General features: G+C 47.6%; 6 protein-coding genes across 6 annotated transcripts; 2 read left to right on the top strand and 4 right to left on the bottom strand.

The window, feature by feature from the left end:
- Positions 1–1,024: 1,024 nt before the first annotated feature.
- On the bottom strand, positions 1,025–3,411 carry LACBIDRAFT_304063 (uncharacterized protein; the record flags this gene model as incomplete). Its single annotated transcript, XM_001884504.1, has 14 exons — positions 1,025–1,197; positions 1,254–1,282; positions 1,336–1,368; positions 1,424–1,666; positions 1,722–1,751; positions 1,810–2,010; positions 2,063–2,129; positions 2,176–2,420; positions 2,478–2,665; positions 2,720–2,817; positions 2,868–2,911; positions 2,958–3,049; positions 3,105–3,202; positions 3,255–3,411. 14 exons carry the CDS (start codon positions 3,409–3,411, stop codon positions 1,025–1,027), a joined length of 1,698 nt encoding a protein of 565 aa, XP_001884539.1.
- Positions 3,412–4,416: 1,005 nt separating this feature from the next.
- LACBIDRAFT_330307 (uncharacterized protein) lies at positions 4,417–5,602 on the top strand (the record flags this gene model as incomplete). The annotated part of the gene is made up of 4 exons (XM_001884596.1): positions 4,417–5,048; positions 5,101–5,246; positions 5,303–5,349; positions 5,558–5,602. The coding sequence occupies 4 exons, from the start codon at positions 4,417–4,419 to the stop codon at positions 5,600–5,602; spliced, it is 870 nt and encodes a 289-aa protein (XP_001884631.1).
- A 291-nt stretch (positions 5,603–5,893) lies between these two features.
- LACBIDRAFT_330306 (uncharacterized protein) lies at positions 5,894–6,620 on the bottom strand (the record flags this gene model as incomplete). Its single annotated transcript, XM_001884503.1, has 2 exons — positions 5,894–6,191; positions 6,526–6,620. 2 exons carry the CDS (start codon positions 6,618–6,620, stop codon positions 5,894–5,896), a joined length of 393 nt encoding a protein of 130 aa, XP_001884538.1.
- A 652-nt stretch (positions 6,621–7,272) lies between these two features.
- LACBIDRAFT_304061 (uncharacterized protein) lies at positions 7,273–9,224 on the top strand (the record flags this gene model as incomplete). The annotated part of the gene is made up of 15 exons (XM_001884595.1): positions 7,273–7,349; positions 7,411–7,560; positions 7,613–7,888; positions 8,026–8,056; positions 8,109–8,133; positions 8,188–8,199; positions 8,262–8,277; positions 8,337–8,379; positions 8,434–8,534; positions 8,586–8,645; positions 8,702–8,729; positions 8,777–8,834; positions 8,896–8,920; positions 8,975–9,098; positions 9,162–9,224. 15 exons carry the CDS (start codon positions 7,273–7,275, stop codon positions 9,222–9,224), a joined length of 1,089 nt encoding a protein of 362 aa, XP_001884630.1.
- Positions 9,225–9,972: 748 nt separating this feature from the next.
- LACBIDRAFT_304060 (uncharacterized protein) lies at positions 9,973–10,669 on the bottom strand (the record flags this gene model as incomplete). The annotated part of the gene is made up of 3 exons (XM_001884502.1): positions 9,973–10,053; positions 10,111–10,416; positions 10,619–10,669. The coding sequence occupies 3 exons, from the start codon at positions 10,667–10,669 to the stop codon at positions 9,973–9,975; spliced, it is 438 nt and encodes a 145-aa protein (XP_001884537.1).
- Positions 10,670–11,208: 539 nt separating this feature from the next.
- On the bottom strand, positions 11,209–13,432 carry LACBIDRAFT_304059 (uncharacterized protein; the record flags this gene model as incomplete). Its single annotated transcript, XM_001884501.1, has 10 exons — positions 11,209–11,542; positions 11,606–11,713; positions 11,899–11,980; positions 12,154–12,261; positions 12,459–12,540; positions 12,642–12,824; positions 12,874–12,938; positions 12,991–13,244; positions 13,304–13,346; positions 13,405–13,432. 10 exons carry the CDS (start codon positions 13,430–13,432, stop codon positions 11,209–11,211), a joined length of 1,287 nt encoding a protein of 428 aa, XP_001884536.1.
- Positions 13,433–14,146: the final 714 nt, after the last annotated feature.

Raw genomic sequence — 14,146 nt, 5'->3', positions numbered from 1 at the left:
TGCCGTTGCTTTGAGGTCGGAGGAAAGGTAGAGTGAAGAGAAGGGGATGGAGGAATGTGTCCATCTTGCGTGCGACGATGTCTAAACAGAATCATCGGCTGGCGTGTACGTAGACACATGGTGAGTTATATCCGTAAGATTAGGCCAATTCTTAGTAGCAGCATGGCGCAGTTGGAAGCGCGCGGGGCCCATATTATTTCCAGAATGTTTACCCCGAGGTCACTCGATCGAAACGAGTTGCTGCTATGTCGGTTTATCGTGTTCAGTGTCCTTTTTTCAATTCAGCCGGTGCGATCTGTTGAACGTCAAGGGGTCCTTCTTTTTTTTTCTTTCAAGAAAGTAGCGCGCAGTCTTTTCAGGCATCAGGTCAGCAAAGACGGAGATCAGCACCGGATGTTTGGACTGACCACGGTGCCAGGGTCAAGGCAGTTCCACCACAATCTTGACCAAATCTCAACCTCAAAGATATATTTGTCAATTTCTGCCTCGTACCTCGTACTGGCAAGGTCAAATACTTCCAGCCTCTTCAGAAAATTTACATGAACAACCAACCCCATCTCAGGCTTGACCCCATCCCTGGGTATCAGCATACAGCGTCCCAGCCATCCCCCCCATTCTCAGTCAATGTTTCCAACGTAAACTACCGCCCTGGTGGACGATAAGCAACCTCTAATCACCCTTTTGGGCCTGGTTAAACAGCCCCCACTATTTGCTCTAAGCTTCCACTCTGTTTCAATCCGCTCATGGCTCGCCCCTCAATAGTATTCTCTGGTTCTCGCAAGTAGATTTGCCAACAGAATATCCCGCCGCACAAACTCTCGCTCTTCAAATTTTCGGAGAATATCTTTTCCACAAACCATTGTGGGCCTGTGGCTTTGGCGTAAGTCGTGAGATGATAGAAATTGAGGTATAGGCAGAAGTTGTACTTACGTTTGAATCATTGCGGTGTTTCTTGCCGTTGTACCTTGGCTTCAACTCCACTTCTCATTTGATCAATTTACGTTTGATAATATTGTAATTAGCGTCAAGATCCTGGCTTTTCTATAATCTCAACTACGAGTGGAAGTCCCTTCTTCTCTGATCCACTACCATCAGGCGCCTTCACAGAGGGCGAAATTATCTGCGAAAGGTTCCAGATGATCTCATCCTCAGTAGGCGAGAACTTGAATTTTGAAAGAAGGGTTATGAGAATAATCTCTGCGGTCGGCGTGTCAGCGTTTTCACTCGTTTTGAAAGCTTCCAATGCTCCTTACTCATTTCGATTTGTGCAAATCTATAGCCACTGAATGAAAGGTTGGAATTGATGTTTCTGTAATGTGGGGATGGTCGACTTACATGCAAGACCTTCCTCCTCCGAGAAAAGACATCCTAGAACCGAAGAAATGTTCGTCAGGGTTAAGTCAGCATTCGACAGAACACTTACATTCCAGAATATATTCCGGGCAAGCGCACACCATGGTGTGCCGCATCGCCCGTCGGCAACCACCGTTCGGGTTTCCATTCTTTGGCGTCAGGCCCCCACACAGATTCCAAGGAATTGCTCCCGGCAATCCCGACGAAGATTGTGGTGCCAACAGGAATGGTGACTGACGATACACGAGGTTGTGAGTCTCCTGACGCCAAATCCGCCGGTTCTGAATAAGGAATTGTTCGCTCCTTTACAGCACTTTTCTGGTATGTCAGTACTCGTCATCTTATGTCACAGAATTCAAAAAGCCCACGTTCGTCGTACGAAAGGTACCGGAGGGTATCTATTGAATATATGTTAGTAGGGTCAACAACGTTGGAGAAAACGAAATGAGAACTCGCAATCTCAGAGTTTCCTTAAGTACGGCGTCAAGCCAAGGAAGGGCCATGACTGTGTCGTAATCTAGCCGCCCATCCGAGTCTTTCAAGGCTATCTCTATTTCGTCCCGCAATTTGCTCTGAACTTCGGGGTTAACGGAGAGCAAGTGGAGTATACGGGACAACGCGGAAGAAGTGGTATCTTGTGCGCCAAAAATCAGAACTCTGAAAGATAACCAGTTTAGAATAAAAGCAAGAACATCATGGTGAAACGTGCGTCATCTGTCCAGTCAACTCAATATCGCTCAATTTCTCCGCTTCGTTGGCGTTATCGTTTGCACGAACTGGGAACGATTAACAAGATCAAACGAATGTTGATTGCGTACTCACGGAGAACGCTTATGATATCCTTTCCTTCTTCATAATCGTAAGGCAATCCTTCGTTGGCAATATCCTCTCTCTTCTGGCGCAAAATTTCCTGGGCGGTCTGATCCATCACGTCTGACATCCTTTTTACCTTTTGCACCGCCGCGTTTGGCGTCCATTCGACTAATTTACGTCTAAGAGAGGGAGGTCCAAGCTTGGAGAGGAACGGTGCAAATTGTCGGACGAGTGACAATGAAAATATTGTTGGGCTGGAATGCAGTAAGTATGAGCGTCATAATTATAAAATAATAGGACAGGCTACTCACATTAATTCTTTAATTGCTGATGTATAAGGATTATTGTGAGGAGAATCGAGCGGGTCGAAGGAATAACCCAAAACCGTCTGCCCCACACTTTCAAGTGCGACGCGGCACATCCATTCCGACATGTCCAAAAAATTCCTTTTCCCTTCTGCTCTTTGAGCCCTGACTTCTTCCGCCAAGACGTTGGATAGCTACAGAAATATTAATGATGTCATGTCTGATATCAAATCTTCAGCGTTATTTACCTTTTCTGCGATTTCATAGAAAATCGGCACGAGGCGCCGAAGTTGGAGCGTCGAAAACATGGGGTTGACCAACTTCCGCTGCCTTTTGTGTTGTTCGCCTGGAATTGAATTGAATGGAGTTTGTGTCAACGAAGAAGACGTTACTTACCTGTCGTCGCAACTAAGCCAGGCCCGAAAATGACTTTGTTTGTCCTAAGAATCGTTAGTATTCCGTCTCTGCGAAAGTTAGGTGACTTACTCAATAAACACGGCAGTCTCTTCAAACGCATCCTGGTCTTTCGAAATTATAGAATGAAGTGCGCGGGGATCAGAGATGTATAGTTGTTCCTCCTTTGAAAGTTTTTCAGTTGTTGATAATGAGGACAGCGAAAGAGGACAGTCTCACCCCAAAGAACCCGTGAACTTTGACCATCCCTCCAAACCGATCCACGAGCTCTTGATGGAATGGGAGGCCTTTGGAATTAAAGAGCTGTCCCAAATTTCCTGGAACGCATAAGTCTAGGCAAAAAAGTCGCAGTCATCAATCGCGACCTACCCATAAACCAAGAGGCTGGTGGGGGACCAGGAATGTCGCGAAATGGACTCCCTGAGGTAAACGGCGGGAAAAGCCATCTTGAAAAACAGTACAACGCGTAGAAGAGAAGGGCGTCCACAAGCAGGTTGGCGAGAGTAAGATCCTGTAGAACAGACATGATTTCGATGATTGTGGGTTGCTGGGTGAACGTCCTTGGTCTTATATTCTAAGCACCCAATAAATTTTAAAGCTGACTCAACTTGCAATTATTGCATCCCCGGAAACAGGGATGATGTCGTCGACCACGTGCTGTCTTCAATGACGCTCCACATCCTCGACCCCCGGTTAAGAGCACGAGCATATGGTTGGGGGAATGTATCTCATTTGCCGGCGGAAGTCAAGCGGAAGTTGAATAAGAAAGTCCGAAAGGAACGGAGGCGAATGCTGGGACCAAACGCCAAAGGATATAATTGCTCCGAAAGAAACCGCAGCGCGGTCGGTAATTGTTGCGCGCACTGTGCCAAGAGGGCTTTTAACCTTGATGCGTAAGCCTGCGGGGATGGCCTGACCACATACTACTGATGCGGTGGAATTTAACGACCTTACATTCCAGCGCATCAGTATGAATTGAGGTGATGATGATGGCGCTGGGACTTCAGTGGCCGTGTCACGGAAGTTCCAAATTCCTGGCTAGGAATGAAATGGAAGATGTTCATGCGTTATTTCGGCAAGGAAAGGTCCAGTCAAATGTTCAAAGGTTCGCGACAATATTGACGTGTTGCATCTACCTCGGACAACATTCATGTGGTTTCAAAATTTCCGCGGCTTTGTATGTGAAAGGGATTTGTCCATGAGCTTCGCCGGATCCTTCCATTGGTTCAGTAATGAAAATCAATGCTGAGAGTTAAGAAATGGCTGTCCTTTTTGCCCCATTGGAAGATCGTAGGACATAGTGGCCGGAAACCACACGAGTCACAGCGACGAGTGACTGAAACGGTTGGTCATTCTCTGAAACTCAATTTCCTGGCTAGTTTTTTAGGTTAGCCCCAGCTAGCGAAATCTGAGTCGAGATAGGGCAAATTTTTATAAGCCAAAAGCTAAAGCGCTCGGCTACGCTCGGCACCGCCACTGCACAGCTTTCTCACGCTTGAAATTTCACTTCCAACCCCCACAAATCGACAACATGGCGATGGCCCCTCGACACAAAGAATCAGGCTCTAGCGATGAAGAAGCGCCAGAAACTATATCACTAACTCAGTCAAAGCAGAGCGTGCACCGTCGCGAAACGGAGCTAAAGAAAGCAGAAATTTTAGTGAAAGAGAGGAAACGTGAAGAGAATCGGGAAAGGGACAGAAAATTGAAGGAGAGGGCGGAGAGGAACAGGGGAAAGCAAAAGGAGAAGAGTGGAAGTAGCCGTGATCTGGACCTGGAGGCGAGGATGCAGAGGGCAATGCAGGAAGCCCAGGACGAAATGGGTGAGGAAGAAAGCGGCGACGAGGAAGAGTTTGAGGGTTTTGGTGGCTTGGAAGGGTCAGACGATGACGAAAGTGGAGAAGAGTTGAGCAGCCAGGAAGAAGAGTCAGGCTCAGACAACGACGAGAGCGACATGGAGTCAAATCTGAACGACTCAGACCGGGATGAGCAACCAGGTCGGATATCAAATCCTGACCATCTCCCCGACGAACTATTTGAGGCTGCTTTCAAAGCCTCGACGACCTCGTCCAAACGGAAAGTGGAAGACATAGATTCGAAGACACAACTGCCCTCAAGAAAACGTAAACGCAACAATGCGCCTCCAAAAGACCTTGTAATAGGGTTAGTCCGTTTTCTCACTTATGATGGCTCTCCTGATTGCACTTATATTCAGCTCACGGGCAATTCGGGTTCTCCCCGAAGCCAACAAGCCATCGACTCCGTCCGCACGCCCTTCACGGAAGATCAGGAAATTTCTAGATCGTACTCTGGCTCTGAAAGGTGGAAATCCCAAAGCAAGGGGATGGGAACGACGACCTGGTATGCTCCTGCGGCCCGAACCTCCCCATTCCGTCGCTGATCTTGACTCCTGGCAGTTAACATTGGTGTCATGCGTCGCAACGGCGGGCCTGCTGCTAATTTTGTGAGAGGGTGATGCGTAAACCGCAATATTCAGGAACGGAAGTGATGCAGGTAGCAGCGGGATCAAGAAAGTGTTATATCGGAATCAGCATCTCCATAATGCCATCTTTTTCTTGCAGGATTGGCGATTCCGATGAAAATCGCGAGGGACAGTCTTCGCCGGGATGCCAGTTGAGCGTTGAGGACTGACTGACTGACTTCACCTTTAGTCACTGAGTTTTGAAATGATGAGCAACCTGTCTAACGGACAATAATGGTGTGCAGACCATCCTCATCCAACAATTAAGCTCGCCCACTTATCTCTTGCGCAATCTAGGCCTGAAACGCCGGTATGGTAATCGCCGTCCTCAAGCGTCCTCATCGTACATATGGTGTAATTTATTTGTTCTTTTGCCCATAGACGCTAACACCGTTCAGAAATGGAGCTGTCACTTTTCCGAGTCTACACAATAATTCCACCCAAAGACCGGTTGTAAGGAGCTGCCAAGGCTCTATCCACCACATCTCGCCAAGGATACTTACACACATTACAGACGACTCCGCCCTCATGACTCATTGTCCTGGATGAACGGACGCTCCGGAGGATGTATTCCCGCATTAAGGTCGTGGATGAGCCGCCAACTCAAAGTGGACCTCCTCAGGACCGCGATACCCGTTGTGTCACAAGTCCATGTCAATCTGACCTGTTCCATTGTGATCTCAGCGCCCACGAAAGTGATTCCGAATCGGTCACTCCGAGTAAGGTGCCATCCTAAGTCCCGACTCATCCCATCTGAACCGAGAAGTTTACCGTGCAGGAGACCGTACTTCAAGGTCTGATTGCCATCCATTTGCAGCTTCTTTCTTTTAAAATGACGCAAATTATCAGATATTAACATCTTATCTTATCGCCGAGAATGTCCGTCTAACTTTCTGGACTTTGCTCGACCCTTTCTCTTTGGCCTCAACGTTTCAAACCTCGTGTCTTATTATCACTGCATTTAATTGTCAAGCTGTAACGCCAATCTCTGCGTTTGCACTCGTTTACGGGGGTCAAAAATGGGCTTGGACCGAGGCAGCCAAGTTGCTGCTAGGCTATCTTGAGCGAACCTCAATTTGTCACCGTCTAATCATCCAATCATCATCCCGTAGACCCTGCTCGCGAAACGACGTCGAGGATTAAACGTGTTTGGCCTACAGAACGTCAGCGCCTTCCAGCTTCACTCCATCCCTCCTAGCCAATTGTTCCTGGCAATTGTCCGCCCAAATCTCGATGATGTACCTGATTTCCATATCGGCGGCGTAATGGATCAGCTGCTCACCAATTACAGGACACTCAATATCTCACATACTTCACCAACCTATTCTATTTGCGGCTTCTAAAGTACAGTGTTTTGCATGTGAGATTGCACTACAAATCCCACGAAAACTTGTTTGCATTTGTATTTCGTGACCTTAAGTAACTATTTTGGGTTGATTTTGGGTGTAGAACGCATGACATCAGCCACAAACCACAAGTACAAACAAGTTTTCGTGAGATTTTGAGTGCAATCTCACATGCAAAGCACTGTAATGCCAAGTCGCTAGAAGGATTACTTACGGCGCTGCCAGTGCCTTCCGGTCCTATGCCAAGTTGTGGGTGGCAAAGACTTTGCGCGCCAATCACTAACCCAAAAACCTGGGATATACTCGCTCTATCGGGATAATAGAGAACTCCGCCATGTCAGCACAGGTTTTGTCACTGTACATACTTTCAGGAGGAGGCTGATCCGGACTGGATATCAAACATAGGGTCGAATCTCCTACTCGTTCGCTGAACTATATATAATTCACCTCAATTCAGGATGTACCTCCGTGGGTCTCTCATCGCTTCCAATCTTTTCCCTCTCTTTCGCCTCCGCCATCCCCTCCCTCCTTTTACATTCTTCAGTCGTTATCCGCCGTCATGTCAGCTCCTGCTGTGGCAGTTAACATTTCAGGAACCTTTGGCGCTCTACTCATTGGGGGGATTGTGGCTTCTATGTGCGTCTCTCTGCCGATCTTTTGTGATCGTTCCATTAACTGATGCGCTTCCAAATGATAGATTCTCTGGGATCGTCACGGTCCAGACCGTCGTCTACTTCAAGAACTATTCACATGATGTCGCTATTCTCAGAGTCCTTGTAAGCACCACGTCTTGCAATTGCATGCATGTTCATGGTCGCCTTATCTACGCGCAGGTGGCTGCCGTCTGGTTGGTTAACCGTCCCAATGACGTGAAGTTACCTGCTTATCACGGCACGCAGGTTTCTAGACTTCTTGCACACTATCTTCGTCAGCATGTCATTATGGGATCATCTCATTGCGCACTTCGGTGATCAGGCGCGGATAGACTTTATTCCTTGGTACATATCCCCCCACCCCTTCTGTATGTATAATAACCTTTTTCCTACTGCTTTGTCCAGGTCTCTAGCCGTGAGTAATCTCATGCAGTACATTTTGATAGGAAAATGGCTAATACTTCGTCTTGGATATCAGACCACGATCGCATTGACGGCCGCCCTCACTTATCTTGTACATGGGTATGTCGTAGTATTGTTACAAAAACTCTTCACGTCGCTGAACTCTAGCCCAAGCTTTTTCATCTACAGAATACACAAGCGTAAGAGATTCCGTATCTGTGCTTCCCCATTCCGAGTCCCACATCTACCCTAGTCAGCTTGAACAATTTCTTCATTTCTGTGCCACTGGTGCGTCTTTCCGCAAGCTTTGCGCACGAGATCCAGACTGACGTTTATTTAGGCTATCCTCGCCACTGCTCGTCTTTGTAAGTCAATTGTCCGACCTCCAGTGAATACACCCATACTTAACTATCCTCCAGGCTTCGCTTCATGTAAGTTTCAGAAGTTGTACGAGAAATGAAAACATTGTTGTTTAACAACTTGTTTCTCTCAGTGACCACGAATAAGCTGTTCGACTTTTTTTTTTTCATACCTTCGTATGCCAGTACTGACATATCTTCCCCTCCAGGATTACGCTTAGGAGCCTCAAACGTTTTGTTCAACTGTACACGGTATGTATCTGCCACATGAAACAAACTCCTGTGTTCATGATTCTCGTGGTATAGTTCTCGTTCACTTCGGGATTGGCGTTATCATCCGCGCTAGACGTCCTCATCACAGGATTTCTCTGCTACCTCTTAAGGAAGAATCAAAAGAAAATGTCCAGGTTGGTCATATAGCGCTTTCTTTGTTGCTGATGTCATCTAACTAGTTTCAGCATGAATCACGTCCTTGACAAGTTGATCTTGTATTCTTTTGAGAACGGATCGTTGACTTGGTATGTCTATTTTTTTTTGCTTCAAAGTAAACAAAGCACATACCAATCTTCCTAAGCGCTGCCGTTGTAGTGTCCATGATCTGTGTACGTTCCCCCATATTGTTATATCTCTTCAAACTCATTCCCCACAGTGGTTAGAAAGGGGAAACAACCTCATCTTCCTGGGCCTCCACTTTGTCATCAGCAAATGTGCGTAATGCGATACCCTTGCTCGCCATCACGCGCTTACTAACTTCGTATTTTGACCCAGTCTACGCCAATTCTCTTTTGGCGACGTAAGAGGAGCATTTACTCCCCCAGCCGAAGTTTATCCTGACCTCCCTGTTTAGACTTAACACCCGGAAGGGTCTGCGTCCCGGTCACCGTGCTTCACCTTCCAACTCGAACGACCGCCAGCCCATCATGTTCCCAGACAACTTCCGAGGGCCGCGTCCCTCGATGAAGAGACTTTCGGTACGGTTATTTGCCTACCTTTGACGCGTTTCGATGGCACTTACCAAATATTATGTATGTCAGGAGGAAGAGACCAAAACTACACCAGTCAGCACATCTCTGTCATCCGAGTCGTCTCCAGTTTAAGCTGAAGGTCGTTCTTTACAGTTGCAAATCAACGTGAACAAAACAACGATGTCCGTTGTGGACTCGGATGTTTCCAAACATTCTGGTATGATGGTGTGAATGACTTGTGTAGGACATTCGGTGTACGATTGATTGTGTATGATGTACGACATTTCTCCTTCTGTTTTGGGCTGTAGGCGGGTGACTAGGCAACTTGTACAACTATTTCGAAACATATCTCCTGGGCGGTCACTTGTGTTGTAACTTTGCAATATTTATAACTTTCACACCTACCGCAAATGCAAACTTCGGATCCCGGGCCCTTGAATTGAACGCCGCGATTTCCCCACAAGGAGACTTAGATCTGATTACTTTGAAAATAGGTCTTGTTGTACAGTGTTATATATATCTGGATTGAGTAGAAGTGTCGTTTGTCTTCTTCTAACAGAACGGAGTTCCCCCGACAAAAGTTTTGTTGGGCTGCAGAGCTCCGAAGCATAAATCCAGATATGGGGGGATGTTGTACAACATAATCTACATGAAACGTCCCTTCCTGACGGATTGGAATAGTATTCAAGCTCCTCAAAATAAAATAAAAACGGATATATAAGCAAGAAATTGAGATCACCAATGTTCTTCTCCTTTCTTTTCTCTTGCTTCCTTTAAAAGTGGGCGCGGATCCACCGCCGGCGGCCACTCCATCGAAAATCAAAGGTCTTTCGAGATATCCGACGGGCCCACCCCCACGACCAACTGCTCCCCTCCCACCTCACTTCCTCAAAACGTGCGGATCCACAGCCGGAGACTTGATCAGCGCCTTCCACAATTGTCTCCAACATATCGGATTTCCCTGTCCCCACATCAGCTCAGGCAGGAAAAAAAAAACTGCAAGTAAAAGAAAGCCAACCTCATCTCGCTTCATCAAACAAAAACTTCCCGTGACGCCTCTATAACTAAACTTCTCCACCTCCACCCACCCTTTGAACTTTTGTTTCCGTCTGTCAAAGCCGCCTACGCGCAGCTTGATAACTCCATTGGCTCGCGAGGTTTCTTGTTGTTGGTCTTCTGCCGCTTGCGGGATGGGAGACAGTTTGCATTTAACGTTCAACGCTTCCAAGCTTTCTTGTATAATCCCCATCATGAGGGACGGCCCTAGAGAAGCGTAAAACCGTGTCAAGTTGGGTGTGTATCGTGTTCCTGATTGAGTTTGGGACTAGTGGGATGGTTAGCGGGGTGCAGAAGGTGGAAGAAGGAATGAAGGAAGAAGGCCGGCATGGACGGCGGGGGGGAACGTCATCGGGGGAGGGGCGGGAAACAGGAAACGAGGGTAATGAAAGGGGAAGAGAGGAAAGCGGGAGGGGAGAAAGGGAGGGAGAGGTAATGTAGGAAGGAAATAAAGAAAACAAGCAACGCACAAAGAGCAAAAGGGACTGCGTGAACTGTGACTGATGTGTAGCCGAGAGCATAACTTCTTCTTCTTCGTCGCTTTCCCTGTTTCCAATGTCATCCTTTAGTATGTCCTTACAACTAATAAAAAAAACGAAAGGAGGCGAAAGAGGAAAAGTAGGGAAGGGAAGAAAGACGGTGAAAGTCCAAAAGGTTTCAAAAGGAAGGAAGGCAAAGACAGGAAAGAGGCAGCAAATGTAAGAAAGGCAGCGAAAGGCCGCAAGGCAGAAAATAGAAAAAAAGGTGCCGAAAAGCCGCAAGGTGTCAAAAAGCCAAACCGAAAGACGGTGATGGGAAAGGCGGCCTCAGAGGTATCAAAAGTATCAAAAGAAAGGAAGATGGTGAAAAAGAAAATACGGCAACAGTTCCCAAAAGGAAGAAATATGTCTAAAGGAAGGAAGGCGGTATATGGCCAAAAGGGGGCAAAGGGGGAGTGTCGAAAAGCCACAAGGCGGCGAAAGGGAAAAACCGGCGAATCGAGGAAAGTTGAAAAGCGACAACGTGTCAAAAGGTCAAAGGCCGAAAGGCGTCAACAGAGGTGTCAAAAGGAAGAGAGGCGTCAGAAGGGGAAAGAGAGGAAGCGGCCAAAGAGAAGAGAGGCCTCGAAAAGTCGAGAAGTCGGAAGATGTCGGGCAGAAGATAGACGGCGACAGCAAAAGGAAGGAAGGAGGTCAAGGGCCGAAAGACGGCGAAAGGAAGAAAGCCGGCCAAAAAAAAGGCTGTATATCGATAGGCCGAAAGGTGGGGAAGATACGCAACGAAAGGATGAACGGCGACGAGATGTCCGGAGGAAGCAAGGCTGCAAAAGAAAGCAAAAAAACGAAAGGCCGGAATTAAAGGCCACAAGGCATCGACGAAAAAAAAAAAAACCGAAAGTGGGAAGAAAATAAAATCTAAAAGGGCAGAAAACCCAAAAGTGGGTAGATCAAAAAAAGAGAGACAAAAAAACAACACACCGTCTCCCAAAATCGGGTGCTGCCAACCCTAAATCCCCATTATCCCTCAAAGACTCTGTGAGCTTGTCCGCGAGCGCTAGAGGGCCTTTGTTTGCCAGTTGACTCGGTCTGTGGATGTAGGATTTGTAGTCAGTAAGTGCCAGAGACGGAATGCGGAGGTCTGGAAGGGAGGGGAAATCGGGGGGTGAAGGGGGAAGAGAGGAGGGAGAAGTGGGGAAGAGCGGAAGGTAGACCAAGGGAGGGGGATGGGATAAGGGGGAAACAGAACAAAAAAAAAAGGAAAGCCAACCCACCGTAAACACCACGAATGGCTAGCCGCCTCCGCCAAATTTATCCTTCTTGACGGGTCCACGGCGAGTAGACTTCGAAGAAGCGCTGTTTCTTCCCGTTAGCTTCCGTTTTATATACACGCGGGGTCACAAAAGAAGAGAACAGAAAGAAAAACCAGTTCAGTGCAACGAAAAGAGGTGGGTAAACACACAAAGAAAGACAAGTGAAGCGCACACAAGAGAAGAAGAAAAACCACAACAACGAAAATAACCACTCACACAGTGCCTCCTCACCCAACCGACACCAAGGCAACTCTCGAAATATCGCGCCCGAGACGTATCGCACGAATTCAGGGCTGTGTATTGTTGGTTCGTCCCATGGTGTGTCTAGAGTTTCGTTGTTAGTGAGGGTATGAAAGGGGGAAAGAAAGGGGAGAGGTGAAGAAAAGACGGAAAAGGGGGGGGGGGGAGCACGGGGACGGAAGGGAAGGGGGGTAAAGGGAGAGGAAGGGGAGGAGGTGGAAGAGAAGGGGGAGAAGGAAAGGAAGGAATGAAGGGGAGAAGGAAAGGCGGAAAAGACTTACTTCCAGCCAACAAAGTGAACAAGATCACCCCAACGCCCCAAACGTCCACCGGTTCCGCCAGGTACGGCGCGTCGCTGTTTAACTATTCAACTATCTTGTCAGCATCAACAGCAGGGGAAGAACCCAACGGGAATACGAAGAAACGAAATGCAAAGAAAAAAGAGCAAAACAAAAAGTGCACACCTCCGGCGCAACATAAGGCAAACTCCCACACCTCTCCGTCAACGTCCTCGTCTTTCCCGATTCCTTGAGCTTATACACCGCCGATAAGCCAAAATCGGATATTTTGAGAGTGCCTGCTACGTCTAGGAGGAGGTTTTCGGGCTTGAGGTCGCGGTGGCATACGCCTTGGGAGTGGATGTATTCCTGCGATAGTTTTCAGCGTTGCGTGGAATGAAGGGAGGGGGGTACGCACCATACCAGCGAGGAGTTGGTTGAAATAATAATGGGCCACTTGGTCACCAACACCCACGTCGGGGGCTACACCATTCATACCATAAGCGTAACCCACGAAAGCCTCTATATCACTCACCAATCTTATCAAACAAATCACCCCCAGCCGCCAACTCCAACAACATATAAATCCCCGGAACATAAACATCCCTATGTTTCTGTTCAACCACCACAGCGTTCAAAAACTCCAGAACGTTGGCATGCTTCAAAGCCGCGTGGACTCTCATCTCCTTTTCAATGTTTTTGCGCTCTTTTTCTGAGGTGGAGGGAGTGAGTAGGACGAGTTTGCATGCTGCTACGCGGTGGTCTTCGAAGTTTACTGCGCGGTATACACTGTTGTGGAGGGGATAAATTCAAAGGGGGGAAGGAAAGGTAGAAAGGCGGATACGTACGTCGAAAAGCCTCCTCCACCAATCTGTTGCACCAGTTCGTATCCTGTTCATTAACAGATCAGAGATAACATTCTATTGCATAGAATGGTCAATGGACTTACCCACTACCTTGGGAAACTTTGAGGTCATGGTCGTTCAGAGCAGGTTGGGAAACAAAACAAAGACGCGTTGAGATGCGCGAGTGACGGTGCACGTGATGCGTGACATTCTCAACCGCGACTCGGACCACACTCCGCAAGCAATCCACAAGGCCTCCTCCTCGATAGGTAGGCGACTTGGAAATCATTTGTTAATCTACAGCTCTTGGACTACAACGCATTAATAGGGCAGTGTGAAACTGGGCCTCTACCATCGACGCTCGTCAATCTCCAGAGGGTTCGATTCCCTCGGAATGCATTTGCTCTATGGCCAGGCTTTTTACGGCTGACAGTTCACTTAGCAGGAGTACTCGATTTGGCCTACATGCTGGGAAGCGGCAAGAAGTATACGAAGAATATTAACCCGGCGTCTTCATGGGACAAATGCAAGCAACTTGTTATCCTTTCACTAAATTGTATCATTCACTCATGGCAACTTGAACACCCTCAATCCTCCGAGTCAACAAAATACCAGTTAGGACCTCCCGCTCCTCCACACATTCATAAGACATCAATGGTACAACGGGCCGAGTCGATTACTCGTCACGAAGGACGTACCAATCTCGCAGATGCCAAAGCGGCAGGAGGTTCGATTCCTCCTTGATGTGCTAAACGATCTGAGAGGATTTTGTTGGGTTTTTGATTACATATGCATTCTACAATGTTATGTATCGGGATTTTAGTATTAAGACGTCTCCCCATGTAC

Source organism: Laccaria bicolor, genomic scaffold (genome assembly GCF_000143565.1).
Source record: "Laccaria bicolor S238N-H82 LACBIscaffold_26 genomic scaffold, whole genome shotgun sequence".
Taxonomy (NCBI): Eukaryota; Fungi; Basidiomycota; class Agaricomycetes; order Agaricales; family Hydnangiaceae; genus Laccaria; species Laccaria bicolor.
The sequence above is the reverse complement of the archived record's forward strand: the minus strand, read 5'-3'. Positions and strand labels throughout refer to the sequence as shown.